The 21,268-nt window shown below is 34.3% G+C and overlaps 4 protein-coding genes across 4 annotated transcripts; 1 reads left to right on the top strand and 3 right to left on the bottom strand.

Moving 5' to 3' along the window:
- Positions 1-228: 228 nt before the first annotated feature.
- On the bottom strand, positions 229-4,251 carry LOC101247613 (uncharacterized). The gene is made up of 2 exons (XM_004238084.5): positions 3,809-4,251; positions 229-858 (listed from the first exon to the last, which is right to left on the bottom strand). The coding sequence occupies exons 1-2, from the start codon at positions 4,001-4,003 to the stop codon at positions 493-495; spliced, it is 561 nt and encodes a 186-aa protein (XP_004238132.1). The 5' UTR covers positions 4,004-4,251; the 3' UTR covers positions 229-492.
- A 1,758-nt stretch (positions 4,252-6,009) lies between these two features.
- Positions 6,010-9,181, bottom strand: LOC101247315 (probable inactive receptor kinase At5g67200). The gene is made up of 2 exons (XM_019213679.3): positions 7,312-9,181; positions 6,010-6,823 (listed from the first exon to the last, which is right to left on the bottom strand). Exons 1-2 carry the CDS (start codon positions 8,708-8,710, stop codon positions 6,216-6,218), a joined length of 2,007 nt encoding a protein of 668 aa, XP_019069224.1. The 5' UTR covers positions 8,711-9,181; the 3' UTR covers positions 6,010-6,215.
- A 2,361-nt stretch (positions 9,182-11,542) lies between these two features.
- On the top strand, positions 11,543-13,463 carry LOC109120084 (serine/threonine-protein phosphatase 7 long form homolog). Its single transcript, XM_019213461.2, has 5 exons — positions 11,543-11,912; positions 12,138-12,322; positions 12,392-12,586; positions 12,655-13,095; positions 13,206-13,463. The coding sequence occupies exons 1-5, from the start codon at positions 11,543-11,545 to the stop codon at positions 13,461-13,463; spliced, it is 1,449 nt and encodes a 482-aa protein (XP_019069006.1).
- Positions 13,464-17,710: 4,247 nt separating this feature from the next.
- LOC109120152 (uncharacterized protein At4g06744) lies at positions 17,711-19,294 on the bottom strand. The gene has a single exon (XM_019213678.3). It carries the CDS (start codon positions 19,032-19,034, stop codon positions 17,880-17,882), a length of 1,155 nt encoding a protein of 384 aa, XP_019069223.1. The 5' UTR covers positions 19,035-19,294; the 3' UTR covers positions 17,711-17,879.
- Between the last annotated feature and the right edge of the window lie 1,974 nt (positions 19,295-21,268).

Genomic DNA, 21,268 nt, shown 5'->3' with positions numbered 1-21,268 from the left:
TTCTTTTTGTTATCTCCATTGTGAGTTGTAAAGAACAGTTTGTTTACCTGGCCCAAGCTACCAAAACGAACTTAATGTCTTTTCAACAGATCTATTATTTTGGCATTGCTCTTCTTTTGCTGACTATATGTTTTGGAAGTCACCCTTTATGCCACTAGAATGGTAGTCTTCATAATCAATTGGTGCAAACAGTAAATTATGAAGCTAATCTCAAGAGGAAAACCATGATTACAAGCTCACTATAAGGATATATGCTTCAATTATTTCAAAACATCTTGAATAGTACAGAGTGCACAACATACTCCAAGAAACTGAATACATTTTTGTTGTCAATATCTATAGCCATACAACTTTCAGTGCGACCTGTGCAATCATTACTCCAGCTACCATGTAATGCTTACAGCAACATGCCTAGTTAGAGCATTGATCTGGAGCCAAGAGCAAATACTAGAGAAACCCACTGGCTAAAATACATTCAAGTTGAAAGCTAACTCAATTTTTGCAACACCAGAATGAGTAGTGTTCATCTTTGCGATGGGTGCTAACCAGACCACCACATTGTAGGCAAACAAAGCTGCTTCCGTCAGAGAATGCATCAAACATTATCTGTTTCCTGCCAGTTTCAGATAGTATTGAAGTTCCATCAGCGTCTACTTCAATTGGTTTATCCACTGTATTATGTTCAGAAGGTTGGGATATAGTAGGGATGGCCTCAGCAATGGCACACTCAGCAAACAAAGAAGCCAGCTCATCTGCAGCCACACTTGCCTGTACTTTATTTCTGTACAGCTCCTGGGCACGATTAAGGGCTTGAATTACGGCCTGCTCACCACCTCTGGTTCTCATGGCCGTCACCACCTGTTGCCATATTTTATTAGTACCAAGATTTACATGAACACAGGCAGAATATGCAAAGTTTTCATGATACCGAGGCATCGCTAAAAGAATAGATGGCCCTTGAACTAGACACAAAGTACCAAATTCTTGGAAAATTTTCTAAGAAATGAATTTTAAAAGGTCTGCTTGGTTTTTGAGTATTTAGCTATTTTCACCAGAATTTCTTGTTCTCCTTGGCCTGATTGGTGCTTCCTTGCTTAATCAACATGCAGTTATAAGTTATAATACAATGCTAAATTGTTGAAAAGAGAAACCAAACTAGATCTGATTCCTGTAGGCATAAGATGATTGCTTTTACATATTTGTATGCATTTTACGCAAGTAACTAATGATTCATAGTTAAAACTTAACACAATACTAGGTTGTTGAAAGGGGAAGCTAAAAGGACCAGATCTGTTTCCAGGATGGCTATAGGTATAATCAGGCATATACGTACATAAGATGATTGCTACATATTTTCATGCTTTTTCAATCATAACTGATTATATATAGTGTCATAAAAAAAACTGCTTATATATAGTTAACACAATGCTAAATTGTTTAAAGAAGAAGCTAAAAGACTAGAGCTGATCCCCGGATGATAACAGCTATAATCAGCTAAAACTGACATAAGATGATAACTTTTGACATATTTGAATGCACTTTCCATGTGTAACTAATTGTTTATAAAAGGAAAGGATTCATTTTCTTATCACTCATCTAATGACAGTTTCTACCGATAAAATAGCAAGAGATGTAATTTTACATAATTCATGCTGCTCAACTGATCCATAAAAACGATGGGAAAAATACATGTTACTTATCAGGAAAACAGAAAATGTAGAAAATCCATACAAGATACAACTCATCAGAAATTTCAGATGAAACATAGTTACATACCAAGTAGGCCTCAAAACACAAGGTGGTGCACTACTGAATCATATTTTACAATAACACCACTACAAAAAACTTATTGTTTCTTAAACTTTAAGTCACTGAAAAAGAGAGTCTAGAAGACTTTCTTATATATCCCAGAAAAGAGTATGTAGAGGCAGGCCTATAAGGATATGAATCAAATGGGATCTCAGATCAGCTTTTTACCTTGGAAGCTTACCTAGAAGTTCAAATTCCTTATAAAGTGGTTATTTTCACTTGGCTGGTTGTGAAAGAATCTGTTCTAAAATGCCGAGACAATTTACCATCTGTTTCTTCAATGTAAAGTAGCCAGCTACAGAGGCATAAGGTGGACTATGCATGAAAGAACAAACAAGCTCTAATAAGCTGGAATACAGGGTTGTGGCAGCACAAACAAAGACAGATGGAGAATTGTCCGGACGGTAATATGGTGGACCATTTGGAAGGAGAGAGACTCCTGGTTGAAGGCAACAGTAGATTAATACAAAAGATTAAAATGAATTGCATTCTAACTTTTTGTTATTGATACAGTTCAGAATATATAGATGACCCAGTTTCTATTTGGGAATTCTAGGACCCTTATAAGATGACATAGGATATAGGGAGTCTTTAATTTCACTTTTTTGGATGTAGTTTCACTGCTGAAACTTTTTTGGATACCAGCCTTAGCGCTGCTGATTTGTATACACAATCTATTACCATGTCAAAAAAAAGTATGGAGTGACAGATTTGGTACTTCAGTTATATTGACACTGTTCAGGACATCCCAATAACAAACTTACAAAGTTACAATGCGGTACAATGTTTAATGATAACGTAACATGTAATCTACATATCTTTCCTCCACTAAACATGTATTCATCCTTCATTGCCATAAGGAGTGGAATTGACAGGCGATGTCAAGTATCAGTGACAGAGTGTCTTACCATCGCACTACCTGTATTGGAATACATTGACCACATTCACGCCAATGCCTATTTAATCATCTAAACTCATAAAAACTTATCCATGAAGTGACTAACACATCTAGCAATCTATTTGTATCCATCGAAAGAGATGCTCTTAGCGAATCTTCACTGACAATCATTACAGGATAGTGTGTGTTAGATCCTGCAACAGGTAGGTGGGATCTCTTTCATGCTTATTACGAAAATACTCTTGCGACATTTACACAACTTCATAATGTCATTGCCTATGTGGTCTATGAACATCAGAATGTGTAGCCAAGAATTAGGATATAACAAACATACATGCAATCACAAAGCTTATGTAATTATGCACACTAGACATACATAATAACAAAGTATAATTCTCGATCCAAACCAAAAAAAAAAAAAGGATATGAATTGTCAGATAGATTCCTATACAAATAGAGAGATACAAGTCTCTTACCAACACCTTGTTCAACATAAAGAAAGTACAATTAAGAAAAAAGTGGTCCTATATATAACAACAAAGAAAGCATTACACTTTAACCAAGACACTGAAGATGACTTCAATTCTTAAAAATCTGGTCAGATGGAGGATGACTTTGAAACAATACCTTCAAAATGAATAGTCCTTTAAAATCCAATTTATCACTGTGTACTTATTATCTGTCTGGTTTGGATTATTTAAGTATCTGATGTTATTTAGATTAGTGACTATAATGACTAGGACCTATCAGCTCCCATATGACGAATTTGTTGTTAAATAACAGAATAACAATTGTAATAAAAAAATTGAAACTAAATCTAGTAGAGATTTCCAAGCAAAAAGGCCCTTGATACTAGTGATATTCACATATCTGATATGCCAGAATCTCCATTATAATCAGTTCCTTGCGGTTATCGCAGAGCAAATGAAAGAGGTCGATAGGAGGGAACATAGATGCTTGTAGGCATAGACTTAATCCAACAACCACAAAAACTCTAGCATTCAAATAAAAGATAGCAATCATGTTCAGTTAAACTACGAACTCAAAATAAACAATTTTTTACAGGAGAACGACGCTGTAGGTAGGGAGAAATGAGATTACCGCTTGAAGAGCTTGAGAAGGCCTGCCTTGATCGATAAGCTGACGAGCCACAGTGAGCATCCCTCTAATGGCGCCATCCTGGTCTGAACTTGAATGCAATAGTGACGGTGACGGTGACGGTGGCAGTGGCGGTACCGGTGGATCCACTGACACCGTGGACTCCGCCTCCATCATGTCAGCATCTACATCGTCCATGGCATTTCCGTTACAGTTGCGATCTGTTACTTTCGTCGCCGGAGTTTTCCTATTTCTTACTCTTGTTCTACTCAAGGGTTAGTATTTGATTGGAGTTTTTACAGAGAGATGAAGATAATAGAGAAATGGCGAAGAGACCACCAGATATTTCTAGCAGTTTCTGGAATATTTGCCCCTTCCCACCCTCAACATTCAATTTTTTCCTCCCTGCCTCCTCTATCATCGTCCCGTTCGGCTGATTGCTACACATATTGGGCCTTCCATTAATGGGCTTTTATCACCTTGGCCCAACCGAAATACAGTCCAATAAATACTGCATTCATATACAGTAAATACTATACAATATAATACATTATTAAACAATACGTAATAACAGAGATCCATTTCCAAGCCCTGCTATCAAATATTAACCACAATTTTAAAAGTTCATATTAATACCTTGCCACTCTTTTAACATGGAACAAGATCACTTGACTTAAGTATGGTACAACTTTAGCAAACGGTATAAGAATTCGAAGGAATGATAAGTGGAATCCAATGAACGATTTATGTAGTTCATTATGATTATTATTATTATTGGAGTTTTTCAAGCCAAGAAATAATTAATTGGATTCAAAAAGTTGTTGAAGATTCAAAACCAATTTCATAAGTTCTTTTGTGTATTCTTATTAGAATTTTAGTTTTTGGGCTCATATTCTATTTCAATGAGTTTTAAAATTTCAAAATTCATCTGAGATTATAGCGAGAAATAAAAGCCCCATACCCTAATATTAAGACATTTCATTGATTAAAGTTATGGGCTACTTGCCTCTCTTGAAGGTCAAGTAGATAAAAAGAAATGTATATATATATATATATATAATTGTTAACACTTCTTTGAAAAAAGTTTGAGGTGGTTGCTAGCTAGTTTTGAACTCGTGACTCTATTTGAATTGTGATTGATCTTTTGGTCCCAAAAGGTTGATTATAATTCAAAACAAGTAATTTCACCATATTTTACTCTCGATATTTAGAAATTAATAATGGACGGTAGTCAAAGCACCTCATTTCCAGTTTTTTGCTGATGCATTGTTGTATCTGGTGTTTGTGGTCCAATTTTTCTTCTTTTGTAAAATTGGATGGAATGACTCTGATTTCGACTGTTGTTTCCCTGCAGGCATACATCAAAATCTATTCAAAGGTATATAATAAACAAAGAAACTACAAGCACGTTAGTAATAATTTTGTGGCACAGGGACCATGTGAAAGTGGATGAGTTCTTTTCTTTCAATTGCTATGTCTATTTTGTTATTTTTTATTTGGGTTTTTTCATCCATTCGATATAATCATTTGAGTTCGTAAAATTTAAATTTACACTTGATAGAGTCTATTCGGGAAAAGCAACAATCTCATTCACTGCCCCCACAAACTGTTACTAATATTAACAATTTATAATAATAAAGAACACAAATTTCCCAAACCCAAATCAGTGTCATATTTATAAGTTGGAAATAATGGTTCAATCCGAAATTAAAGCATCCAGCTATGCTATTAACTATAGTATTAATTTGTCCAATTAATTACCAACAAAATATTACACCTACTCACCTCTATCAAAGCCACAAAATTATAGGGGCAAAGTGAAAAATGTGTTCACCCTCCAACTATAATGACTACTCCATTTTTATGATTTAACATTCAAGTACTGAACTAAAAGTAGCTAGCCAGCCAACAGCTAACCAGATGGCAAGCTGTTTTTTCTTTCCTTGAATTTGAGTAGATGTATATTAAATACTGCATTTCTTTACTGTCTACCAAGATTTAATCTAACTTTAACATCTTGAAGAAGTTAAATTGAAATATATTATTGAGAAAAAAACACTGCCAGCAACATATTGACACTATAACAAAAATAATTTTTAGTGGCAATAAATATTGACATTAATAAAATGTGTTAAATTCTATATTGACATTAGCTAAGTGTTATTAGAATCAATGTCGCTAAAAGCTCCAGGAACGAATGTAAATTGCGCTAAAACATACCAATTTGCTTGGAAGTGAGACATAGTTATCCAATAGGGTGAAATAAGGTGATAGAAACCTACTACAACTTGTCAACATGCCAGCAAAAGTGTAGGTTTTTCCCCTTTTGATCCTTTCTTTTGCAATTACTAATATTGAATAGTCTCATGTAGTGAATATAATACAAATTCAATTTTATAATAACTAAGAATTAGGACTTAAGAGGGCCAGTGAGAAGGTCCATTTCATTACTATCTTCCATTACAACAGCTTCTTTAATCTCTTGTATCATCTTTAACACTTGCCACATTGTTGGTCTTTGCTCTGGTGAGCTCACTCTACAAGCCATAGCAACTTCAAGAAGCATCTCCAACTTACTATCTTCGCCAACACTACCATCATGATCCTCTCTAGTAGACTTCACCCAGTGTATCATATCATCTGGCATTAGATATGGATGTTCCGAAGGATGCTTCCCCGTTAGAAGTTCAAGCAAAAGAACCCCAAACGAATAGACATCAGCCTTGGCACTAGCTTGGCGGTGGTAGTTGTGGTTGTTGTGATTCAGCTTACGAATTTCTGGAGCCTGATAGGCTACAGAATCAGGATTCTCATCGTCCGAGGGGACAGCTAGGACGGAGAGACAGTAGTCGGTTATGCACGCCTCGAAATCGGAGCCGAGGAGGACGTTAGAGGACTTGAGATTGCCATGGACAAGCCTCCATGCTTGGTGGATGTAGGAAAGTCCTTGAGCTACATCCTCTGCTATTTTCAAACATGAAGTCCAGTGAAGTGGCTTTGCTCTTGATGACTTGGAACCTGTACACGTCGCAAGTTGACTAGTCAAACTTTATTTCAGTACCACCGTGGCATTAAATATGCATTAAAGCTATTATTTATACTAACCACCGTACTCTTATTAACTTCACGTTACGCAACCACACGTGAAACAAAATTTAAATAACTCTTACTGCAGACAGAACTAGCTTCAATTTTAATACTATAATCTTTAATAATAAGGACACTAAACAAACATAAAAGTATTTTACGATGACAGAAATATGTGTCCAAAAATGTCATCACGGTCAGCTGCAGGATTCTCTGTGTTTGTGAGAACCTTGGGGTTGAGAAACTGAAACAATAGGGTATGGTGTATGGACCCAATTTGATTGGACAACATATTCAAAATATTCCGTTTATTTAAATTACATTCTACTTATCGAAGGTCAAAATAATATTATTTTTCATACAATTTATATGCATCTTAATATAAATAATAAATACGAGATATACAGAGAAGAACGTACCATGAATAAGAGAAAACAGGCTGCCATTGGGTTGATAATCATAGACCAAAAGCCTTTCTTGTCGGGCCTGAAAATAAGCCCGAAAAGGAACCAAATTCGGGTGCCTAAGCCCGCCTACTGATTCCATATGCTGCTCAAACTCTTCTTGACTTGTACCGGCCAATCTCCCACCGTCCAATCTCTTCACACACACAATCAGACGGTTATCAAGCACTGCTTTGTAAGTAGTCCCCATAGTTCCTCTACCTAAAAGCTCAGCAGAAGCTCTCATCAGCTGTTCCAGGGTATACACCTGCACCTCACCTGCACAGAATACTAAGCTCCCACTTTTACCCATCACTTGCTGCATTCCTTGTTGTACTCTTTTCACCTTCTCTTCCAGTTCATTGTTATCTTCTTCAATCCTCAATACTGCTTCTGCATTGCCACTAACACTAGGATCGAATGCGGATTTTTTAGTTTCTCCCAATTTCTTCGAGGTCCTTCGCTTCTTCGACGCTAATGCTAATAGTATAACTGAACATAAAAGGACTAAACAAGCGGTTGAAACTCCAATAATGAGTAAAGATCTTTTATGTGATTTGTTTTCTTTACGGTTTAACGGACTTCCCTTACGTAACTCTTCGTTTTGGCCGAGTTCTGCCGGAGTTTTTGACGGCGGCGGCGTGATTTTTGTGGAGGCAGCGGTGGATGGACTGAAAAACGGTTGTATTGGACGGCATTCTTTGTGTACGATCTCACCACAAAGTCCTTTGTTTTCTGAAAACGACGCTGTTTTAAACCGGGATAACGTTTTCGTTACCGGAATAGGACCAGAAAGGGCATTGTGAGAAATGTTGAAAACATGGAGAGTAGATTGGTTCAGCGCTGGGATTGATCCGTTTATCCGGTTCGAGTCAAGCCGGAGATAGTACAACCGGTTCAACCCTTTGATCGCAACGGGTATTGAACCGGTGAGTTTATTGTAAGAGAGATCAAGGGTTTTTAGCCTATGAAGAGTGAAAATGGAAGCTGGAATTGAACCGGTGAAGGAGTTATGGTCCAGGAAAAGAACTTTGAGATTAAAAAGTGCAGAGAGATCAGGAATCGGACCGGTAAGTGAGTTGTTTTGTAAACTCAATACTCTCAGTTGATCAAGCATAGATAATGTATTAGCTGGAAACGTACCTCGTAAGCTAAAACTTTCAATAACAATACGAATCACTTTCTTCTCCGAGCATTGTATCCCTTTCCATTTGCAGAATCTGAAACTTGTATTAGCAGAAAATGCAAGTTTGTTGTCCAAATCAGCTTTGTATTTGAATGCTAACAATGCTGATGCATCAGAAGGAATCAAGGAAACAGTGGAATGAAAAAAAACAGAAAAAAGCAGAAGAAGTAAGAATTGTTGTATATTCATTTTGTTTCAGAAAAATTTTCCAGATTGCATTGTTGTGTAATACGTGACAAAAGAGTGAAGAGAGAAGCAGCTGTCTAAGAAGATATGGCAAGAGGCAGAGTCAGATTCACGTGAAGATTTTTGAGAAAGTAAAAAGAAAAGTGGGGACTTCCAATATTTAGTCCGGCTATTTTTCTCTCTGTTTCTGTGTCAGCCATGGCCATGTTTCGATGAAAATAAGTTATTCTATCACTATGATATAATAGTTAGATAAACCATTCAATCACGGGTGAGGTAAATGACTCGTTAGTACCTCTCTAGAGGGGTTGTTCTGAAATAAACTGATCATTGTATTAAAATTATGTCATGATTAGTACACTATGTTTGGTAGGAGTAGTATTTCAATTTGTTGTTTAGAAAATTCAGTACATATATCAATTATGGTATTTGTTTGGTTTGTGTGGTTGGTTATCAATTTACATTTCCGTATAGTTTAAATAAGTTGAACTTGTGAGCTAAGATGTGCTTTCTTTGTTTCACTTTATATGAAGTGTTAACTTTGCAAGATATTTTTGCATCATTAGTTATTGTTGATTTGATTTGTATAGTGTTGAAGTAGAAGACTAGATAGGGAAATTTTTTATGGTTAAAAGATTTGTCATACTAGTTATTTCTCAAGTTGAAAAGAGAAATATATTGAATTTGATGTATTCAATTTCATATATAAGATAAAAGATATAGAGATTTCATATATAGAATTGCAAAATAAAAACTATTTATCTCGAAAAGGTTTAAAGAAAATTTTGGAAAAACATCAGCAAGAGTAATTAAATTTTACAAATCAGCATTACTAATACATACATAAATTCAACGTGACACAACTACCCAGTATCTACGAAGAGGTATTTTTTAGTAGTAGGATATGTTAGGGAGATTTTGAAGTTGGAAGGACACAAGCTTGTCAATACAAGTTCTACTATTTTATGTTTAACTTGTCAACCAAATTGGTTGGAGAATTCTTTAGTGATCCATCTAATATTTTAGGGATGTATGAAGAAGTGTAGGGGACTGTTGTTAATAATAGTCCAGTGATAAGATTATACATCCTTTGACTAATGGCCCATTCTTAATTGGGCTTGTCATTGTCATATATCAGTGTGTTGTCTTTTGGAATTTTGAGATGTCAAGACATGATTTCTGTTCTCTTTTCACTCAATAATCACTCTACTAGTTGAAACTTGAAAAAGAAAATGAAAACATCATTTGAATAATCAAAATGTGTATATATATATATATAGAATTTTTGACCAAAATAAGCCATTTTATAAATCAATTCACCAAAATAGTATGTTTTTAATTTTGTTTACAAAACTAGTATAAACGTGGTTCACAGTAACGTTTTATACTTTATTTATTTTTTAAAAAAATTATTTTATTTTAAAAAATTTAATGAGAAAAGGGACGGTCCGCTAACGACGTTAAATAATAATACGTAACTGGAAATTACGTTTTAACTCTAATACGTTATCGAGAATAACGTTTTAAGCATATATAATTTAATAATAATACGTAACTGGAAATTACGTTTTAACTCTAATACGTTATTGTGAATAACGTTTTAAGCATATATAATTTAATAATAATACGTAACTGGAAATTACGTTTTAACTCTAATACGTTATTGCGAATAACGTTTTAAGCATATAGAACAAAAAAACCCCATTGAAGCGTAAACATACATTAGCCCCTTCTCCTCTTTCTCTCTTTTCTCTGTGTTTTTTTTTAAACGAGAAAGATAAAGGTATTATCGCACTCGATTGCAACCCATATTTCCCCAAATTCGCTGGCACTCGGCTGAGACCAAAACGACAAACCCTCCAAGAAAACCCTAAGAAAACCCACTTGAAAACGGCTGCAGATCTGCTTTAATAAGGTAAAAAAAACTTTGATAATGAAGAGTTCTTTTTGTGATTCAGGTAATTTTGTCATACATTGATTTAGTTTATCTTATAGTTGATGAATTTGTTATTTTCCTTTAGGCAACCACCGAAACATTCGTCTTTCTCCCTGCTTTCGATCTCTTCGTTGTAGCGATCCAGCTCAGTAGGAGCATTCACTGCTTAGAGGTAAGCTTCCATGTCTTGTGATTCTTCATCTCCCTACCTTCTTCATCTTAAACCTTTGAAATCGCTAAGTGAGTAACTGCGTTATAGGTCGATTTACTCTGTTATTACCTAAGTGAGTGAGTGGGTTATAGGTCGATTTGTTGTAGTACCAGTTGCTTAGTTTGCTTAAGAAGGAAGGGAATTCATTTTCCCTCGCAAATAGAGTCTCTGCTTTGGTCAACGTTTTGTCTGCTAACATAGATAGCAAGTACTTAACTATTGAAGCTATAATGATCCTAAACAGGAATAGTCTCTTGCAATTATTGAAGTTGCTCTGTCCTTGTCTTTTAATCTGTGCCTGCGATTTGGTGTGTACATGCATGGTTTTATGTTGTGTAAATATATCATACATAATATATTTATCATTATTTAGAACCTACCTAGAAGTACTCGGGTTGCCTCTCCTAAAAAATGCATATAGAGAGAATATATCAGTTTACAGCACAAGGGTATATCTGTAATTAACTAAGTGAGTGATCGGGTGGGTGATTGAGTGGGTTATAGGTTAACCCCTGCCACTCTTACCAAATCTTTGGTAAGTGAAAGCAGTAAACTGTTGTGCTTTTGATTGTTTCTGTCATGTAAACATAATTTACAACTACTATATATTTAACAACTCTTGCACTTGTAGATTGAGAAAAGCTTCTAAGTTACGTTGTATTCTTACTTTTGTGTAGGTATTTATTTTATGGCTGCTAATAATGCATACCAATTGGATCCCGGTCCACTTGATGCGTCTGTATTAACTGGACAGCTCACTCATAGGTCACGAGATATATGGATAGGGAATGATAATATGATTTTGAACACAAGAAAATGTGATGGGAAGTTTTGGGACCTAGTAAATGAACATCTCATTCATCCACGAGTCCTAGATGTGATTAAACTATCTGGATTATATGGTATTTATAGGTCTCATAGGCCTGTAATTGATCGTAGCTTAATCACCGCATTAGTTGAGAGATGGCGGCCTGAGACTCATACATTCCACTTTAGGACGGGTGAGAGTACGATCACTTTACAGGACGTGGAGATATTGTATGGCTTACCCGTGAAAGGTAATGCGGTAGTTGGGTATGAGCCACAGAGGTCTATAGTGGATTGACAAAATATTTGTCAAAGATTATTAGGTTTTAGTCCACAACCTCAAGACTTTAAACATAGTAGTCTCAAGGTTTCTGCGCTTAATACACACTTGCGACTTCAACCACGATTACCCCACTTGGCAATACAGGATATGGTTAATGAGAAAACTAGGTGTTATATGTTTTGGATGATTGCAGGTTTACTATTGGCAGACACATCTGGTGGTCTTTTAAAGCTTATGTACTTGCCTATGCTGGAGGATATCACTACAGTAGGGTCTTACAGCTGGGGTAGTGCAACCCTAGCATATTTGTATCGTTTTCTTTGTAAAGCCTCCCAAAGTAGCCAAAATGAGATTGCTGGATTCCTACCACTACTTCAGGTATACTCAATAATTACACTTAGTATTTATTGAAATTTTATCTAGTTTATAATTATCTATTATGTCTAGATTTGGGCATGGGAGAGAGTTATCGTTCTTACGCCTCAGATTGTAGCAAAAAGAGATACAAGGAATATTTTCCCTGTTGGTTTACCAAGGGGTCCACATGCTGCTAGATGGTATGCACATTTTAGTTGGACCGACACTACCAAACACGTGTTAAGAGTTTTCAGGGATGCGCTGGATTCCATGACAGAAAATCAGGTAAGATTTTGCACTAATTTTCTCTTAACTTTCGTATATATTGTAATTGTGAGTACTTTTTTTTATAGTTTATTTGGGAACCATATTCTTCTGACATAATTGAGAGTCTTCCCAAATATTGCCGCGTTGGAAGAGACATATGGCGTGCTAGAGTTTCAATTTTTTGTTGGGATGTTGTTGAGGTTCATTTACCCGATCGAGTTATGAGGCAATTTGGATTGGTACAAGCGATACCATCTTCATTTGCATTTGACGCTACACATTTTAACCATGATCGTCGAGGAAGATCAAACACAAATTGGGAGTTAGAGCATGCACAATGGTTGCATTTTTGGAACCATATTGATCAATATGTATGGAATGCACCAATCCTTCATGGATCACTTCGGTATGATGATCCCTACCTTATTTGGTTTAGACGTATTACTCGTTTTATCATTGGTAATCCTATTTCGAGTCCTCAACAACAACAAGGTTACGTGCCTAATGCGACGACATACGAAACAATGGTAAGTTTGATATTAGCTTATTAATTGTTGGAGCATAAATGATTTCTTTCGAACTATAGCTAGAATGTGTTAATTTTGAATTTTGAGGCAAGTTTTGTTATTTTGGACAGGTGCGTCATATTCATTTGATGGTTAATAAAGCAATATCTCTCGGTGAAAATCCATCAATGGAGGAATTATACGGGTTTCGTGCGATGGTGCGGGATGAAGGATCTAATTGTTTGGCATATGTGCAAGAGGCAGATAGGACTTATGTTCAAGCAGATTATAGAAGAGAGGAGCTAATGTCTGACCATTTGCATCCTCCTATTCGTCGGCGAGGAAAAGGTGGTGTTGCGGGTAGGAAGGTATGTGCTATTGAGATATGACCAAATTTGGGTAGGTCACTAAATGATTTCTTAAAGTCACCATACACCAATTCAAATGCGCGTTGACGCCCAAGCCACGCTTTTCTGTATGTTATTTGATGACCAAATTTTTCGTGAACCTTGGAAATGACATCTACCACCAAAACCTTGGGATTTTTTTCAATTTGATTAAGAATCAAAGATGCAATTAAATTGGTATTTAGATTGGCATGACCTCTAGAAAGCCCCTCAGTCTCACATCTATGATTTTCAATATATTTTCCTATTTTCCAAAGGTTATCTCCAACCTTTCGTCCTCGGAGAAACCACAAGCAACCCAATGAAGTATGAAACTTACATCTTGCAACCCATATGTTGTGCGGAATTTGAGATAATACGAGAAAATATAAACGCAAAAAACAAGACAACAGTTTACGTGGTTCACCAATAAATTGGCTACGTCCACGGGAAGAGAGGGAGCAGTTTTATTATGGAGAGGCAAAAACAGAATTACAGAATAGGGTTTCCCATAGCGTCTATATATAGTGCTAAGCTACGCCCTAACAGGCTTGGGCCCAACATACAGAATCAACAGAAAATTAAGGGCCCAATACAACAACATTGTATACCGTCGGGCCGGGGGCGTCCTTTCTATTTGTAGCGAGACCCCCGTCCTTTCTATTTGTAGCGAGACCCCCGTCCTTTCTATTTGTAGCGGGTCCGATTCAAGGCATTCAACACCATAAACTCTTGTTTGATGTCACCACCTTGAATTCTTTATTTTTTTTTAAACTCCAAATTGTCACAGCTCGTTTTAATTTTTCTTTACTATTAAAAAACATACCTTTTTTCAAATCTTTTGTGCCATCTTCAGACCAGACGGAACAATACTCCATCTCAGATTCACATGTAGACATGAAAATGTCTTCCTCGTTATCTAATGTTCTAAAATAGGGTACATCATTTTGCACTTCAGACACATCCTTTTCAAATTGATTAGGAAGATTTATACCAATGTCATTTTGAGAAAAATCTCTAGTATTATTGATATCTTCATCTGATTCACTTTCACCATCATCTTTTGAAGGTTCATCTTCCTCCGAACTTTCTTCACTAATTTCAGCATTTACATCACTATATGGATCAACATTGTTCTCATTTTCTCTGTGGAAAAAGAAGTTCAATTAAATTTTAGAAAATTATGATACATAAAAGCTTGTTTTAAAATCAGTAATTTATTCTCCATAAGGTTATTCCTTAAAAAAGTTAAGGTAATTAATCACAAAAAATATCACTATCTATCTATATATGTATATTTATAATGAGTAAAATTGTGTTATCAACTAATTATATTAAACTTCATTAAAACATAAATTTGTTGTTTTACCTGCCCTCATATTTTCTCGAACTATTGTCAACATGTCTTTGGCTACTTGAACCTTCGCCAAATGATCCTTGGTCATGCATTAACAATTGTTGAAAAAGTGGTTGAGCAATCGGCTCTGCATAATGAGGTTGACTAACCGTGGCAAATCCATAATCTTGAGACAATAAATTCATATGATAACTATGTTGACCACTAATTTGAAATATATCATTTTGATTTGTTGATTTGGTCTTTACGTACATTTCCAAAACATTTATGTCAATCTTATCTGCAAAGTTTTGAGGTATAACAAAAAATTGTAGCAAAGATTGATCATCATCAATTTTAAACTCAATGAACCTTGTACAGTTACCTTGAATCAAACAAGGATATTTTCCCGAAATATCCATTTGAATATTTTCACTAGTTGTACCCATTTTCTCATGCAATAATTCAACCAATTCAACATACTTCATTGAAGTACACATGTTAATAATCATCCTAGCACATTCAGTATACCTGCATCCGTTCATTTCAGTAATTATTTCGCCACCCCAGTACAAAGCAATCATCACATTATGTTCAAAATTTGCCATTTTTATTCCTACACATAAAAATAAGTCATCTTTCTAATTAATAAATTAGAAAAATATTTGAAAGCTATGGTAAAAATAATAACACAATATGATACATTGACTTGACTTATTTAATTCATACCTTTGTAAATATTGTTTCAAAATTGGGCTACACAAACAAAATTTTGAAAGAATATTGTTGGAGTGTTTAGAACATTTGTTTCAACAAGGTTCATTTTATAACCATTTGTCGTCAGTAAAAAAAAGAGAAAATTAACTTTAACATAGTGTCGTAATTGACAGTCACGATTTAATGCAGCAATGTGATCAGCGATAACGTTTTATGATCTGTAAGATTCCAATGTAGCAGGATTTTATTCTTAATCCGGTGCCCCGTGATTAAATAAACATAAAACGTAATTGACAGTTACGTCTTATATAATAAACGTGATTGTCAGTTACGTTTTATAATCTGTAAAATACAGGATTCGATTCTTTAATTGCAGAGCCCGTGACTGGATAAGACGTACTAATATATAAAAACGTTACTTTAAGTAACGTTTTAGCTCTAAAAAGTGATTCTAGATAACGAAGTATAAAACGTTATTGTCAATAACGTTTTATTTCTGTTTGCTCCGTGAACTTTTGATTTTTTTTTCATTAAATTTTTTAAAAATAAATAAAGCATAAAACGTTACTGTGAACCACGTTTATACTAGTTTTGTAAACAAAATTAAAAACATACTATTTTGATGAATTGATTTATAGAATGACTTATTTTGGTCAATTCTTCCCATATATGAAGTGAATATTAAGTGTGTGTACAATTTTAGCTTCTGCTAACTAGTTTATATCATATGTCCACTAACTAAATTAATAAAGCCATTGAAAACAAAGATAGAGTGATTGTATGACAAAGCTGTTCAATAATTATACATAATAAAATGATAGGTTATTGTTACTGATGGATTATTTAGAGCTGGACATCCACCAGCGCTGCACTAACGCCATGGCAATAGTCGGTCGATGGTGCATTAAATATAATTTAGTGTGCACACTTTAGTATTTTTTCCAGAATTATAATTAGGTGGTACTACTAAATATATGTAAGCATTTATTTTTTTTGCTGAAATTGTGTCATGCTTAGTCACGTAGTTTTCAGGGTTGTGGGACGAGATATATAAGAATATAATGATCTGACTTTATTATAAATAAATGTGGGATAAAAATAATTTCACGTTTGATTATACCACCACAAAATATCCATTTTAATAACACGAGTGTGATTTGAGAAGGGTAAAATGTATGCAGATATTATCTCTACATATCTCAAATTTTATTTGTACAATGACAACATATCCCTTGAATATAGAGCTGACGTGGCAGCGAGTGTAATACAACACCTACTCTAAGATTGTGTTATGCGTCTCAAGGTGATATTGAATTCAATTATAAATAGTAAGGTTGTGTAATAGATCATCATAATAGTTAAAGTGTGTAACTGACTTTTCTATTCAAGTTGAAGGGGAAATTTATGTCTTTTCCCTAAAATGAACTATAAATAGAAACACATGGCATGCATGTATTGAATTGGTGTAAACACCCGGTTCGAATAAGTTTTACCCAAACAACTCCATGTTTTATCCTACAACCACAATATATCCTTTGTATTACCACTGTGTGATTTGAGAAGAATAGAATGTACGCAGTCTTATCTCTATCTATCCCAGATTTTATTCTACCATAACATATCCCATGAATTGAAATTTCAGAGGGAGACTGTACAAATACGCAAACCTTACCTTTACTTTTGAGGTATTATTGTTTATCCCACTAACCAATAACTTCAAAAAAAATATCAACATGTGCGACCTGCCAGTATATCATGAACTGAACCTATGTCTCTTCGAATATGCGTTTGTGTTAAGCTTTGCTTTAACTCTAGTTTCATGATAATTTTGCTTGCTATACCCTGACACACATATGATGGAAGTACTTCAAAATTTGTAATGTTCCTTCCCGTCGTCGTGAGTAAGTCAATAGGGAAAGAATTCAGGCCAAAAAACTTTCCAAGTGTCGACTTATAAATTTTTTACTAGATCAATCTCAGTCGAAATTTGGGTTAGGTGAGGTCTAGAACCTTCCGGGAAAGGGTGGGGTGTAAATGTTTAGGCTTGCTTGATGTTTTCTTGTAGCTGGAACTTTAAGGAATTGAATTCGGTAAGTAAAACTCCCGAAATTGATCTTGGTGTGAACAGGTCGTTACAGAATGAATTCAATAATCTATTATGGTATCTGTAATTTAACTACATAAGTACCGAGTCGAGTTTTGTTGAAAGTGCGGTAGAATTTTCAACTAAGCTACTCCATAAATAGAGATTCCAAGTTATTATGAGATAATACTCTCTGTTCAATGGAAAATACAAACTTAATTTAATTAAAACAAAAAAAATCGTGAACACAGAATGCTTTGTGCACCGTGTTGTCCTGCCCTTACTAAGGTGCCAATTCAGGGAGATCCAGAGAAGGTGTTTTGAAATTTGAAAGCCAACAAGGAATATAAGTATATGAAGCCATATGAGGACAGTACCTTGGGTAAGCAAAAAATGCAACACATTCAGCTATTGATCTTTGAAATGGAAAACCAGGAATACAATTATTCCTCAAATCAAGCACTCCATTTTCAATCAATCTCAAACAAATTGGCCCAAATCCAGTAAAATAGTTATCGGACAACGATAAATTTGCTAAATTCTCCAGGGCACAAATCACATCAGGCACCATCCCATACATCTGATTACCAGCAAAATTCAACATTTCTATATTTTCCAAACACCCTAATGAGAACGGAAGTGGACCGGTGAGTCTATTATTACCAGCATCGAAAACTACTGCTTCGTTCAAGAATCCTATCTCGTAAGGCAGACATCCAGTCAACAAGTTGTTAAGCAGCAAAATCTCAGACAAACTCGACAAGATTTTGGAAATACTATGTGGGATAGGACCGAAAAATCTGTTGTTTGCTAAAGTGAGATACGTGACATGACTGATCGCGATGTTATCAGGAAGCATTTGCATGAAATTGTTGTTGTTGATGAAGAGCGCGTCTAATTGATCTTTAGTGAACAATTGAGGTGGGATTGATCCTGTGAAAGAATTGAATCTTATATCCAATATGTTTAGGCTATTCATGCCCAAAATTGGACTAGGAAATGGCCCGGAAAATTGATTGTTACTAATATCAAGTTCATAGAGATAAAAAAGATTCGCTATTTTTGGAGATAAAGTCCCACCAAAATTGTTTGAATTAGCATGGAAAATTGCTATATCAGGAAGCTGATCAAGGAATCCATCAAGCGTCAACGCACTAAGTTGAAATCCATTGAAATCAATAGAAGCAAGAGCAATTGCTGAACTGTTATCTGGAGGACTTTCACAATAAAAACCAGTATAATTACATATATTTGGACCAACCCAAGTTTTTGTAATACCTAGAGGATCAGCAGAGATGATATTCTTGAATTTTTGTATAATGGGGTATACTACAGCAAGCCTTTGATCTGAAAAAATCAATTGGTTTTGTCCCTTTAGTGGTTGAGCTGTTGTAACACTGAAGAAAAATATTAGAAATTTGATAGTACTATTCATCATGTCTCAAAACTAAGAAAATGATAACAGAGAACTAACAAACAAATCATCAATACTATATATAGTCTCAATAAACTACGTTTTACTGAACCGTGATGGAGTCAGAATTTTCATTAATAGAATTCAGAATATAAAAAAGTAAACACACTGAAGAATAAGATTTTTTTAAAAAAAATTTAACACTACTTGATTTACCAACCAATACTTAGTGATTTTTTTTGTTTATATAAAATTGAGACAGTGCAAAAAGAAGCAACAATGAATGGATCACTATTTTGGTTGTGGGCAGGGACCATAATGCTTTTCATTATTAAATCTTGCACATAAAGAAGATGTCATGTTACCTTTTTGACATTTTCTGTTATCTGTTTGGCCACTAGTACCAGATTTCAATATTTATATACAATAAAATCTTTTGTACCAAGTACTAACTATATTAGAATCCAGTCAATATTTGCTCATGTAACAATCAGCTTTTGTTGCAATCCATGACTTTTTGTTGCAATCCATGAAGCGAAGTCAGAAATTTTAACTGAAATTGTAATATATGCATATTCAATTGAATTTCTAAATGTAAGCTATTGAATTCATCCGAACTTATTTTTCACGGGAGTCATTAGCTAATCATAGCTTTGTCATTCTACATTTTATGGATTAGATGGGCTTTTATGACATTTAAGAAGATCAAGTAAGAAGGCTTTTTGTGTTTGATTTGTGATCCATTTCAACCAAATCTAATACAGAATAATGGGCCTTGTGTTTCAGTTTCAAAATATTTCTACAACATGGCCTAAGCCCTAAAGTAACAAGTTTTATGAAGAGTAACAGGCCCAGTTGGGAATTAACAACAATAGTAGTTATTAATTCTTCAATCATAAACTAGTTCATATCACTTGTTTGAAATTTGAATCTGTTGTGTTATAAATGGGCTAATTTATTCAAATAGTAAAAAAGTAATTACATCATGTCACATATGTTCAAAGTGTTGAATTAAAGGTTGAAGAATTTTGTTGATAAATTGACTAGACCAGTTACAAAGACGGTAAGAACTCGTGCTTCTTTACCAGTTGATTATTCTTTATCAAAAAAATGATAAAATGTATAGAGGTCAATGCTATTTAACACATAAATAAATTTTCATTATGAAATTTTTGACTTCGTCATTGTATAGCAAAGTAGTCAAATTTTGAAATTTACATTTTACAATCTAGCAAAAAAATCAGATATTTGAATTCATTTTATGGATATAAAAAAAAACAAATTGACCCATTGCCAGTCTCGACAGTGAAAGAGGACGCCACTAAAGCCCAAATTTGACTAACCAGCGTACAAATACTGTTCTCATTCTGACTCTCAAATTTTTCAATATTAACTTTCACTTTCACACATTCTTGTTAGGATTAACTTATAACCTAAGAAAAAAAAATGTATCTTACGTTATTAAATTTTTTATATATATAATTCAAGTCTTCCTGGTTTCATGTAGTCAAATACTCAAATTTTGACTATATCATATAATAACTGATTATTGAGTTTCACATTTTATGTGCTTGGTATGTCTAGTATGACGATCAGAGTAGGCTCGACCATTGATTATAAAATATTTTGAATTAATTCAAACAATTAAATATTTCAAATTTTAAATTATATATAAAATTTAGATGACTTTTATCATTTTTGAACATATGATTTGAGAAAACTCGTATAAAAATCCAAGAATATAGCATAGGATACCATGTAAAGGAGGGTTCTCGTAATTTGACCAGACAAACAAAGAAAAGAAAGTTATCTACTTGGGTAATAGGGCACGTTCATCTCCACATGTGATCCATTTTCTACATCTTATTATAATATAAATACTATCTCTATTTTCTATTTTTTATGCTCAAATTTGTCCAAGGTCCACTATATATTTTTATAATCACGTAACATTCATTTTATATTAGTTGTTCATTTTAAAAAAAATAATTCGAAATATATTTTAATTTTGACTAAAATAATTATAACGATACCAAATTTTGTAAAGTATCTTTTACACCATGCACTATTTAACAGTGTGTGCTAAAGATATATATGTGTCTATCTATGCGAAAATATTATTTAATTATAAATAGTGATATGTCCATATGGTCACATAATCTTTAAAATACAATATTAAATTGTGTAGATCCTCCATAAAGATTAGTATCGTAACATCAATTTCGGCCAAAATTAAAATATTTCTCAGACCATTTCCC

The sequence above is a fragment of the Solanum lycopersicum genome, chromosome 4 (assembly GCF_036512215.1).
Source record: "Solanum lycopersicum chromosome 4, SLM_r2.1".
Taxonomy (NCBI): domain Eukaryota; kingdom Viridiplantae; phylum Streptophyta; class Magnoliopsida; order Solanales; family Solanaceae; genus Solanum; species Solanum lycopersicum.
Note: the sequence above shows the minus strand (reverse complement) of the source record. Positions and strands in the feature narration are given on the sequence as shown.

Coding starts and splice junctions, on each gene's coding strand:
- LOC101247315 (XM_019213679.3), bottom strand. CDS start 8,710: ATGAATATACAACAATTCTTACTTCTTCTGCTTTTTTCTGTTTTTTTT. Junction 6,824..7,311: donor CCTGTTTTCTCTTATTCATG/GTACGTTCTTCT, acceptor CGACGTGTACAG/GTTCCAAGTCATCAAGAGCA.
- LOC101247613 (XM_004238084.5), bottom strand. CDS start 4,003: ATGGACGATGTAGATGCTGACATGATGGAGGCGGAGTCCACGGTGTCA. Junction 859..3,808: donor CTTCTCAAGCTCTTCAAGCG/GTAATCTCATTT, acceptor ATATGGCAACAG/GTGGTGACGGCCATGAGAAC.
- LOC109120084 (XM_019213461.2), top strand. CDS start 11,543: ATGGCTGCTAATAATGCATACCAATTGGATCCCGGTCCACTTGATGCG. Junction 11,913..12,137: donor GTATGGCTTACCCGTGAAAG/GTAATGCGGTAG, acceptor GGATGATTGCAG/GTTTACTATTGGCAGACACA. Junction 13,096..13,205: donor CGACGACATACGAAACAATG/GTAAGTTTGATA, acceptor TATTTTGGACAG/GTGCGTCATATTCATTTGAT.
- LOC109120152 (XM_019213678.3), bottom strand. CDS start 19,034: ATGATGAATAGTACTATCAAATTTCTAATATTTTTCTTCAGTGTTACA.